The sequence below is a fragment of the Antennarius striatus genome, chromosome 17 (genome assembly GCF_040054535.1).
Source record: "Antennarius striatus isolate MH-2024 chromosome 17, ASM4005453v1, whole genome shotgun sequence".
In the NCBI taxonomy this organism is placed as follows: domain Eukaryota; kingdom Metazoa; phylum Chordata; class Actinopteri; order Lophiiformes; family Antennariidae; genus Antennarius; species Antennarius striatus.
Window position 1 is genome coordinate 8,506,387 of NC_090792.1, and position 12,644 is coordinate 8,519,030.

At 44.5% G+C, this 12,644-nt stretch overlaps 1 protein-coding gene across 5 annotated transcripts in view; it reads left to right on the forward strand.

Annotated features, from left to right (window-relative positions):
- The first annotated feature begins 1,265 nt into the window (after positions 1-1,265).
- Positions 1,266-12,644, forward strand: part of LOC137610611 (AT-rich interactive domain-containing protein 1B-like) — a 172,620-nt gene continuing 161,241 nt past the window's right edge. For all 5 annotated transcript variants that reach the window (XM_068338283.1, XM_068338286.1, XM_068338287.1 and 2 more), the window contains exon 1: positions 1,266-3,303. In XM_068338283.1, the coding sequence (XP_068194384.1) occupies positions 2,047-3,303 (1,257 nt within the window). In that variant the 5' untranslated portion in view covers positions 1,266-2,046. The remainder of the gene's footprint in view (positions 3,304-12,644) is intronic.

Below are 12,644 nucleotides of genomic sequence, written 5' to 3' on the forward strand. Positions count from 1 at the left end.
ACAGTAAGTGCTTTAAACAGTCGATAAGAGTGTGGGAAAATGCAATACAGACAGAGGGTGGTTTGATATCAGTATGGGGAGGGTTCATAAATGTTTAAAATACCGTAAATAATAAGATAAATAGTTCGTCGCTCTATCTCGGAATTCCTTAATCCCGTGTGGTTCCTGGAACGCATTAACCGCGAGGAACGAGGGCGCGCTGTACTTTATTCAGGTCTGACTTGCACTGACGCCGTGTGTCCACCAGGGGTCTTCCCATCGTCATGACTTCATAGTGAATTATCTCACTATGCACCCATAGAGCAAGCAGAGTGCGTCCTTGTGACACCAATATGTGACCTAAGCAGCAGAAAAAAAATAGATAAAGAAAAGAGAAGCTGTTCACTGGCCTCATACTCATTTGTATCACCTTCACTGGTGGCATCTCCCTTGCCATCATCGTCATCATCACATTTGTTCCCACAGCCACGATTACTATCACGGCCGTCCTCAGCACATCTCTCATCCCCCAAAATCCTTCTCTCTTCTCTCTCTCTCCCCCCTCTCTCCCCCACTCCCTCTCCGCTCCCTTTCATCCGCAGCTCCCTCTGTTGATCAAATGCATCTGATCTCATCAAAGCGGACCCTTTGCTCATTCAAGTCCCAACAGACACCCCCAGCTTCTTTACTAAGCACTATTTCTCATTCATGTTTGAATATCACTGATGGGATGCATATCTTGTAGACTTTGGTTTTGTGTGGTCCTACACTGCAGCCTGAGGTTGATTTGTTTCTTTTATTTTAATGATTATTTCAGACAGGTTAGTCTAGCAAAGTAAATCAAATGAGAGAAAATAAAGAACCGAGTCTTTTGTTCAACTAAAACCCTTATGAGGAATGTCTTTAATATTCATAATATTCACATTACTTTCTATGGTGAGTTAATAATTATGTGAACAGCTTCTTTAATCTCGTCCTGAGAAATGTGCTGTAGTTCATAGTTTGTGTTATCTCCATGCTTTCCATGTCGGCACAGGGTTTCTACGGTTCTTTGTTGAAGGAGCATTAACATTATTCTTTCTCAGGCTGAGAAGAAGTGACTGAAACGCGTGGGGAATGAACTCTGTGGTGCAGATAGTACAATATTATAGCCGCTATAAAAAGTGATTACATTCTTATTCCGATGGCAACATTATTGCGCACAGCTTGCGGTTGCGTGTCCGACTCCTGTCAGAGCTGCAGAGAACTGGCTTGAGCCGAGGGACAGAAAGGGTGGGGAGAAGGAAAATCAGATCTGGATAACTGCACAGAAAGTCGAACGGGCAAACTTAACATCTACTGGTGTGTTTTTTTATTCTAAGGATCCCACCGAAGGACCAATGTCCTTGCGTCGTTTGGAAATGCTCGTATCTGTCGTGATTTTTTTTTTTTTTTTTTCAAATTTTGAAATGAATACGCGCTTTAAACTAAAGGGTTGTTTGGCGCCATTCCTGCACGGTGAGGGGGAAAATGTAGGAAGAGAAAGCTTGATGTGATTACATTAACAGCATACATCCCATGTGAAATTATAGTGGCATAGACTTTTATAGTGGCATTTACTTTTATTGTAAAATCAGTCCGCAAAGCCTCGTTTAAACGCAGGAACGTCAAAACACGGCGCGCGTAAAGGCGAACGACTCCAGTCCGGATTTTCTATGTGAGGCGCGCCCGAGCCCTGGAGGGTGGATAAGCTGGTAGAGCCCGCTCTCTCTAATGCCATGCTGGGCCACAAGGGCTCCGGGAGACGCTGCTACATATTACCGAGAACCGGGATGGAGGAGAGGCGGAGGGCGGAAGAAAAAAAAGTTTCGTTTAAACCTGGCAGAGAAACTTTCAACATGAAGCCACACTAGCGCTTCGTTTCTCCGCCACAGTAACAACACCAGCGCTGCAACAGAGCTTGTTGTTACTCAGAATATATTTTCACCTCCCAGTGTTTTCTCTTTACCTCTTTTATTATTATTTTTTTTCCCCCCGTGTGTGAGGCTGGTCGGAACTGTCACTGCGCGCTGAGATGTTGGAGTGACCATGGCTGCGCAAGTTGCATCGGCTCCGACCAGAACTAACAACAAAAATAAGAAATTGTCCAGCGGTTTGGGACCGGAGCTCAATTCGGGGAAATCCGGAGGAGGAGGAGGAGGAGGAGGGACCGTACAGCGGACTGGACCGATGCTGGGTGCCGGAGATGGGACTCTGAATAATGTAGACCTTCATCGCCGAAACGATCTCAGCATGGTTCATTCAACTTCCACGACTCACAACGTTCCGGACGGCCACGACAACAAGGATGGGAATAATCTGACGAACGCCCCGACTTCGACTAAATCAACCACTTCCTCGATAGAAACGAGTCTTATCTCCAACCACAAGCTGAAATGTGTGGGGAGCGCAGAAGCCCCCCAGTCTCAGCCGTCACCGCTGCCGCAGCCGCCGCCGCCATTCGGCCAATTTGCGACACATCAGCAGCGTCAGATGCAAAGTACCAACAGCTCCAGTAACAACGGCCAGGGGCCTCGGGAGGACAGGGGGATGGATCCTCAACACCACGGCGGCAAAGAGAATCTGCTGGGCCGGCAGGAGGAGCCGCAGCAGCACATGTCAGGAAAAGGTGAGGGGGATCTCACCTGTAAACCCGCGGAGAGGCTGATGGGGACCAGGTATGAACACACCAACTTGGGACCAACTAGTAACAACTCTGAGTTTAATAACAACTATTACACTCCAAGGCCTTGTTATGAGCAACATGGCGGACAGCAGCAACAAAGCACTGGGATTGGAATAACGCACTCATCGGCACACAACAGCATGGAGAACTCCCACGAAGCTGGGTACCACAACAACCAGTACACACAGTACCCGGCGTACCGGGCGGGTTATGGCGGCGGGGCCTACGGGATGATGGGCCCCTCTGGATGTCGGCAACCTGGGAACATGATGATGGGCAATAACTCCTTAGCAAACCACGGCAAGCCCCCACTGGGTGGGGGCTCCTCGGGTGGCTTTCAGAGGTTTTCGGGACAAACTCATCAGCAGCAGCATCCCTCAGGCGCCACCCCGACCCTAAACCAGCTGCTGACGTCCCCCAGCCCCATGATGCGGGGATACGGCGGTGCGTACCAAGACTACAGCGGCTCCGCGGCGCAGCAACAAGGCGGCATGGGCTTAGGAAAAGATGTGGGGCCCCAATATGGGGCCACTTCAGCCCACGGATGGGGAGGACAGCAGAGAAACCACTCTCACCCAATGAGTCCAGGCAACGGGGGACAAGGCCTCGGCAGGTCGCAGGTAAGTTTGGAAAGTTCTCCGCCAGCGCGCACCGGCGTGACGAGCAGAAGCGCAGAACGTGCGCCTCGGAGGAGAGCTAGGTGTTGACATAACCTGATATTCATGAGTTATAGCAAAATCACACATGATGTAATCACAGAGGTTATAAGCTGTTATGCTGACAGTGTATGTGTATGACTGTGACTTTTGTAAACGTGTTAAATGTTACCCTAACCTGGGCGAGAGGCAAATTTATTTCTATAATTAATAATCAGCTTTGTTGACTAATGGGTATTTTCATACAATATTTGACTTTTTTTCTACCTTACAAATCGGGAGGTCATATTAATGCCATCCTTATAAGGCAATTTTATTTTCAGATTAATAGTGTAATGGATCAAAAATTAGATTAAATTAAAAAAAAAAGAAAGAAAAGAAATATGTTGGGTAAGTTCACCTCCCTGCCGACGTGGTGTCGGACACGTTGCGAAACGCCCTGTTTAGAGGACGTTGTGTTCGCAGCTCTCGTCGAAGAAAGTGTATGCTGTAAAAAAAAAAAAAAAGAAGAAGAAGAAGAAAAAAAAAAGAGGATAATTACAAACTCCAGTTTTCCGTAACAGTAATAATCTCTTTGTGAGATACTGGATCGACAAATCCGGCGGACAACCGCGGCTGTGCGTCGCCTGTCGGTGTCTCTCCGTGCGCTCCGCATCCTGCCGGAGCGCCTCTGCGTGCCCCGTTCATTCCAGTGCTGCTCTTTTGAGAATTTAAATAGTGGAGGTAAACCGACTGAAAGCTCTCTGTACACCACAGTTGACACCCAGTCTGCCATCTGATTGGCTGCCTGTGCCCTGATGTGCACGCTGCACATGAAAAAAAACGATTTCTGCCGGGATTCATAGGGTACGGCGCTGTTGTGATGCTGCATTCATGTTTTATGGGAATAATCCAGATTTGGAGGCCGTCCAATGTAAGAAGTGCAGTTTTTGTTTTTTGAAAGTTTAGCCTGTTTCTGATGTGTATTCTCCTCATTCTCTCGCAGTGAATAGACCCTGCAGTGTCAGCCCAAAATAATAAAAAGTGCAGATCACGTTTTCATGTATAGTGAGGAATAATTTAGAAATAATTAGAAATAAACCTACTGAAGATCTGTTTCTATTTTATATAAAACGCAAACATTTTCCTACACATTTAGGTAATTTGGTGTTCATTTTCAAAACTGAAAAATTCTTATTTACAACCATGATTTTTCACTGCAAACCCTACAAACTGACTTCCAGGATCACCATACAACATGGGATCGAATGCATTGCTTACCAACTGAGAAAGTGAAGGAGTTGTGCCTAATCAAAGTACCCCTGACCCGTTTGGGGGACAGCATCGCTGGGATGTCCTCAGACTTAATGGTGAAACAGCAGGCACACCTACTACCATGAGGAGGGAGAGGATGCCAGTTCAGGAGTAAGCCACAAATCAACACCGTGTTCCTCCAGAAGAGTCTAAACATGATGCACTAAATTATTCGCACTGCTGGATGGCACATCTGGACGACTGGAGGGCAAGGCAGTTGTGCATAGCTTATACTGTCTGCCTCTTACAAAACAAATGCAGTTCATTAGCCTACATTGTTTCAATCAAAGGCAATTTGCATAGGATGCTGGGGAAATTAAGGGAAAGTGTTAGCGTGGGATGGTTCCTGGTATCAAATAATGACCCGTATTCTATACTACTCATTTTAAATTTTCAAGCGCAGACAATCCCAACACACCAGCCCCCCTACACATATCCTACATTTAAATATTACACTGCAAATGTTTTCACTGCCTTTCATTTTTTTTGTGTGTGTTAGGAGGAAGGGCATGTGCTGCTCTGTTTTTCCTTGACTCTATTTCTGCGGAGCTATATTCACGCTACAAAAACTCTATGTTTAATTCATATTTGGAGCGCTGGCACTGCTCTCCTGTGCGGTGACAGGCTGTGTGAGAAAGGCGAGCGGCGTAGTGCATAATACTGCCTCCAAATTGGCCCCATGATATGACTGTGCTTCACTTCAGAGCGCGTTTGGTTGGAGCACGCCTCTGTCACCTGTTGGCACAGTTTGCCCTCTTTCAAATTCAATTTCCCTCCCCACTGCCTCTCTTCAAGAGCAAGTTGTGAGCGAAATAAGTGCACCTCATTTACACCATGCACACACTAATTCAATGTGCACACACATCAGACTGACATATGTTTTGAGGCGTGTGTTGAGCGTGTTCTCAAAGCGTGACATCCCAGTTTTTAAAATTACTCTGGCCTATTTGATTGAGTATATACAGAAAGACGTCCCACCTCTGTGTGTGTATATCTGTGTGTGTGTGTGTGTGTGTGTGTGTGTGTGTGTGTGTGTGTGGTCATGTCATGTCAACCGCTTTAAATCCAGACTATTTCTGCTCCGATGTGTGTTTTTCCTCCTTTTGTGTTCCTGTAGCGGTAACATAAGAGAATATATGTGAGCCTAATGATTCAGTTAGTTTGAAATCATAAATTAATTTTCCATCTTGGCCTGTATGTGTAACCAGGATCTGTCTGTTATCCACTAATCAGAACACACACACAGAACAATAAAACTAATCAAGAGAAAATAATGAGACTGGCATGTTGGAAATAGTGTTGTTGGTTAGATAATTACAGAAGCAATTCATTTAAAATCTGACATAATAAAGAAAAAAATGGATATCTGCCGTTTCCACTAATTCAACACCATTACGCTCATTGTTTTGCTTTTGTAACTTCAGGATTGAAATCAAAGCTCGGGAGATGTACGTATCAAAGACGAAACCCAAACCCATCCCTGGTAATGTGCTTACCTTGAAATGATTTCTGCTTGCAGTGCTCTCCAGTGCATACTGTTTACATTTCTCTCTTATGAATTATTAGTGTGATACGAACAAAGACTTTATAATGGGAGCAATGCATCAATGTCACATTGTATTATGCGGCTATCTCAGGGAGCCTTGTGCATAGTGATGTGCTCGACGGTGGCTTCTGGAATTTAATTTATGGTGCATGTCGTGAGTCTGACGGACAGCCCAAGGGGTCCGGTCAGGAATTGGGGCGCACAGGTGTGCGTGTGTGTGTGTGTCTGTGTGTCTGTGTGTTTGGGTGCTTCTTTTTATTTAGGTGTGTGTTTAGATTATTGCGTCCTTGAGTGTGTATCTCCTGTTTCACTCCGTGTGTGTGTGTGTGTGTGTGCAGGAGAAGGCCAAAGCCCCTTTGTCAGCACTAAGCAGTCCAACCTCAACCCCACCCCTCCCTCGGTATCTCTCTCTGCCCCCACCCTCAGTCGTTTGTTTACTCTGTGTTGTTTACATCTCTGCCTCGGCCAGCCAGTGCAGTGCTGATTAGCAACACTAGAGTGAAATTTTAATTTGCTCTGTTGCATCCGATAAGGGCCCCGTGCAGCGTTTTTCATCTTCCTTGGATGAAACACAGCTTGCTGGTAATTGGCAGTCACGGGTTATCCATGGTCTGCATGCGGTTTCCACAAAACATCAAGTAATTTAGATTTTTAAAAATAATACATATAAAACAAAAACAGCTGTCCAGTTTCATCACCAGATATAAGCTCACGTATTATTAGCAGGCAAATAAAACTGTTGTTGTATCTTTTTTAGGGGCCCAGTGTTCAGACATAACAACCTCTGGAGTCAAAGGTTTCGGTGCAAAGAGTATGATAAAGGATTTAATTACTGCAGGCAGTGGTTTAGTTTCCATTCAGCTTTCACAAAGCTCCATCTGAAAAACAAACTTCCGACACTAATTTTTCAAAAGAAAGTTAATTGTCCATTAGGGAGAATCTGGCTTTTCTGCGTGGGTTAAGTAGTCCAAAGATATTCTGATTTAAACTAATATTATTTTTATTTCATTTCTCAACTTTTATTTGCTCAGCAGCTGCAGCATAAATATACAGCATCCCTGTTTCAGTGAAGCCCACAGCATCACCAGCGCAGATATTCCCCTGCATTCCCCTGGTAACACGAACGCATCACAAACCTGTTGCTGCTGTGGTGGAAATACTGAAATAAAATATTAATATAAATAAAGACAAAAACAAACACTATAGCATGATTTATTGGAACGTGTTTGACTTGTGAAAATACAGTTGAATTAATTTACGAGATACGACATTTCTCAAGAGATCAACATATTCTAATAGGTCAGATCAATATGAGCATGTAGTATTTAGAATATGTGGATGTTATTAATAATAGTGAATGTTACGCATTATGTGTTTCAAGGTAATCAAAATTACCCAAGTCGGCAAATGTCAACAGTTACTGATTTTAAAAAAAAATTAAATCAAAGAAGTAGAACAAAAATTTTTTTTAGAAATGTCACAGCCAGCGCTTTTCTTTTAACTTTCTCTCTATGAGCTCAGACTATTCTTTTATTTTGTGTGGTTATGCAGTCACAACCTTTGCTTCCACTCTATTGTGGCTTTTTTCTAATTCTGTCAAAAAGCCTCAAAATAATAAATAACTAAATTTCCTGATAAACTCCTTTTAAATACAGATTTTATTTGAACCCAGACTTTTATCAACAGGTCATTTCAATAGGCTGGGATGTGACACTTAGCAGCCTGTGTTCTGTGTAAAGTATAGGAAGGCTGGTAATGTGGGTGATTTTTGAAGTGAGTCACATGGAGGGCTGCTGACTGCTGAGGAATGGGCTCAGCTGAGTTCACACGCACGCATGCACGCACACGCACACACACACACACACACACACACACACACACACAATCACACACACAGACAAAGAATCAGTATCTGAACTCTGGCAAATATCAGCAAAGTAAAAATCCCGTCCCTGTGGGCCGACAGCCTGGTGAACGACGTGGGGAGGAAGAAGGATTTATGAGCTGTTAGGCCCTCAAACACACTTATTATAGGGGTTCCTTCGGCAGTGTGTGTGTGTGTGTGTGTCTGTGTGTGTGTGTGTGTGTGTGTGTGTGTTGCTGGCTGGGTGCCAGAACTCATGGCAGTGGGTGCTTTGGTGGCATCCCCTCCCACCACCACTCTGACCTTCGCATATGCTAATTAGCCACGTGGAGCTGCTGAAAGGAATGACCCCCTTCCCCCCCCACCCCAGGGAGGGGTAATCTTTCGTTTTTTCTTTCTTTCTTTCTTTCTTTCTGTTTTTCTTCCTTTCTTTTTCTTTCTTTCTTTCTGGCTCTCAGCAGCCAAATCTCCCCCGGGGCCTACAGTCGGTTCAAAGGTATTTAGACAGCCTACATATTCCATTGAATATTTATACACTGTACCCAGCAGATCTGTGACCCATGTGCTGCTTACAGTAGCTACCCCCCACCCCCCACCCCCTGACAGCTCTGGACAGCAGAAGAAATAGAAAACATCCATGTCGGTCCTTCCAGGAGTCAGCAATTACATGATTGCAGCAGTTAATGCAATTAATTCATACAGTCGCCTGTTTTTTTTAAAGAGCCAAACAGACATGACCTCTTAATGCTTTAGAGTTGGTGGGTTTTAAAAAAAAAAGATTAGACGTGGAAGATGATCTTGGAAAGCTGTCAGTGCAAATCTTATTTCTAGTAAAAAAGGAGTTTTTCTTTTACCGCCACGTCTATTTTTTTGGTTTGGTAGTTTTTCTGACAGTATTTCACGCTACTTGTCAGATTTTCACTCAGTAGAAATCTGATGTGTTCTTCTACACATGCCAAACATGTTGCCAGAAATAATCCTTTAAGTTTGTGCTCCTGCATGACGTTGTGTATGAACAAGCATCCTCTCCTCCTTTAGCTGGCCCATGAGAAAATAATCATCAGCGTCATCCGTCGCTTCGCACGTCAAAGCCCCTGCTCTGCTCTCCACATGGTGGACCGTTCACTCCAGTCACACGTCTCACTGTTTGGCTTGAGTTGATCCTAATCAGCGTTGGCACAGTGGGACCATTTGCTCAGCTGAAGAAGAAAAACAAGAATCACATCCAAACAGCTCCAGCAAGGCGCTGACTGTCGTTTGAGAAGCACAGAGAGACAAAAATAGAAAAATGATGGGACGCAGATGCACCGAGTTTCTGTTGATGACTTTTCTCTTTTACTTCGGGGTTTGTGCTTTTTCTCTCTAAGAGCTTTTCTATTACTTACACACACACACACACACACACACACACACACACACACACACACACACACACACACACACACACACACACACACACACACACACACACACTCACACACACAATGTGTGCATTCCTTTGCCTTTGTGTGGACCGGTCCACCTTATCCACTTCCTCTGAAGTGACTTCGCACCTCGTCTTCCTCTGCATGTAACAGATACGTATTGAACACTGGTTGCTGGGGAATCAAGATTTGGGGGAAGGTTATAGAATATAGTTTTGTTAGTTTGTCTACCTTCAGCCAGATTCATGCTCTTTAACCTTTGACACAACCTGAATGAACTGAATGAATTAGAAAATGTCAACAAAAAAATAATAGTTTGCAGTTTATTTCTATAAGATGTTCATTTCTCCAGAGGACATCAGAATATTTGCAAGAGCAGACGTTTACTTTTAGCACCTACCCGTGTGTGTGTGTGTGTGTGTGTGTGTGTGTGTGTGTGTGTGTGTCTGTGTTTCAAAGCCTGTGCATGTCTGTACATTTCCCTACTCAATGAACATCCAAGAGTTACTGTTGGCTAAACATGCAAAGGTTACTGTAATGTCAGACACACGCCAGAGGGGAGTGTGGAATACCACATTAACATAATCCATAGACGACTGTCCCTTTTCCAGACCTGGCCTTGTGCAGGTCTGACCGCCGCTGCTACGCTGCACAGAGCAGAACAGAGGAATCTCAACACAACAGCATTTCTGTGACTGGAAGACTTCCTGGGAAAATGATTCTGGGACAAATTATGACACTTCAATCTGAAACATTCCTCCAACGCCACTGAAGATAGGCACTGATGTCTCTGACTCACCAACAATCTAAACATCTTATATGGTGGAGGGCCGGGGGTCTCGAGCTGGGAACATTCTTTGGAGTCACACTAGCGTTATTTTTTCCTGATGAGACCATTTGGGTTAAATGTTGCTCTAAACACCAGACTCCCTTCAGTGTCAGGTTGGGGATTGTGGAATTGCTTTCCAAGGCCTTTTAAGATCTAAGTAGACACAGTTTTTGCAGGGTGTGTGTATTTATTGTATTTGTTTGGGGTTTTTTTTTTTTTTCAGAAGTAATTTGCCTTCTTTCAGGAAACTACTGCTGCAGAAATGAATTCAAAACAGCTTCTAATACTTAAAAGCATCCAGCCGTAATTAGATGCTTTATAGTGGCTAATGCTGCCCTCTCACCCGCTGGGGCTGGAGTCTGCGCTGACAGTCGGAATGATTGTTTTGATAATTATGTGGGCATAAGCTGGTGAGGAGGCTCTAACTGCATTTGGAAGAACATATTTTTATAGTTACAGCTTGTTGTGACTGTGTGCATCTGCTTTCAGCCTTTTCTTTCTTGCATAACCGTTATTTTAATTAGTCTGTCTTTGGAAATTCCCTGTGTGTGTTGTGGTTTCTTTTGGACAATGCAGATTTCCCCAAGCTACCAGACGTTTCTCAACTATTTTTCTTTTTTTTTTTCTTCTTTTTAAAAAAAATTTTACTCAGTGGGACATATTCCAAAAAGTTGAGTCAAGCTTGGAAAAGTCTGCAAATTCACATTTTGTCCTCTGTATTTTAAAGGCATAAACAACATCTGCAAGTCTCTCTTCTGTTTCTGCTCTTCTTTTCGTCTCCTCCACTTGTTTCCAAGTCTCTGTCTCTCTTTGGATGCTAGTTGTAGGTGACCTTGCCGGGTGACTAGAGTGCCTTCTCATTAAGCAGTAAAGATGAATGGTTCCATTATAGCGGGAAGAAAAAAAAAAAAAAAACCCGCCGAGCCAATTAGTTGTAATTAACAGCGGCGAGGGCGAGGCGCTCTGGAGGGCACCCTGACCCGGACTATGGAGGGGGCAGAGGGGAAATATACATGAGCAGGAAAAGTGTGTATTATGGGAAGTGTGAAGGAGTACATGAATCTATGTGTGAGTTACAAGAGGTGATTATAGGTGTGCGTTCTCTGTGTGGGAGGGAAGCTATAATAGTGATCAATACGTGACGATGCATGCACTGGGTCGAGTGCGTTCATGTGTGTTGAATGTGTGCATATCAGTAATAAATACATGGAAATATGTTTGCACGGATCTATTGAGGTGCGTGACGGTGGTGAGGGGGTGTTACAGGTGAGGCCGTGTCGATATTGTGAGGTAAAGCTGTAAGCGTGTGTCTACGCTCACATTCCGAGCTGACAGATGGGAAACTCACCGGGGGGATTCAGTAGGTTTGAGCTTTTAAAGGTGACGGAGATCAACCGCCGCAGCACCTGTCTTTGACTTTTGACCCCTGATTTGATGTCGCTCCCCCCCCCCCCCTCCCTGCAAGCCCGTCGGCGTGGCAAGGGAGCTTATTAGGCGAGAATCTGAGAATTAAAAGCCCTGAAATGCCAAGCCAATATTCCATCAGTGCTAATGAACATTCCGTGATGATGTTTGCTCTTAATTGGGGATTTTTATTTTTTTTTTGTGCTGATTTGCAGTATTTTAGCATTTCGGCATCAAGGAGAAACTCAAGGTTGTTCAGTGAGAGACTCTGCCTGCGTCTTTCTTCCTCAGCGGCTGCACTTGATTTATTCACCCCTCCTATCTCCCCCACGCTTTTGTTTATCAGCTCTTGGGTGAAATTGTCACATCCGTGTTTTCCTTCGGGTGCAACATGTACACGTGAGCGTGCTCCTGAAGCGATTGGTGTGTTTGTGCTCATAATGGTATTGGAGAGTCTAAGCAGTATAGGCAGCGCCCAGTCCTGTGTCCAACACAAAAGACCTGGCGTGTCGATAAAGCGATGTTCAATATACCAGGAAGGAAGGTTGTGTTGTCGCTCTACCAGACATGCTAGAATTGGCAGTTAGTGAGAGAGAGCTTTCGTGGAGGCTGGAGAATTTTTAAGGTATTCTGTAAAGTGCTGCCAAAGTGCTTCTTTCAGGGCCTCTGAAATTGCAATGCCTGGTAAATGGATGGTTTGAGGAGTATACAATGTATTAGAAGTCAATTGTGCATGGGAGGGCCTATTTCCCATCTCGCTAGTTGAACAAGTGTGCCACCGTGTGTGTGTTTGTGTGTGTGTGTGTGTGTGTGTGTGTATGTGCGTGTGTGTGTAATTGTTGCATCTACAGCTTGATGGCACACACACATCCAATCTGTACAATCCTTCGCTCCATCTATTCCCCTGTTGCTTCGTCGTTGTATCAGTTTTGCCCGTGTGGTGGA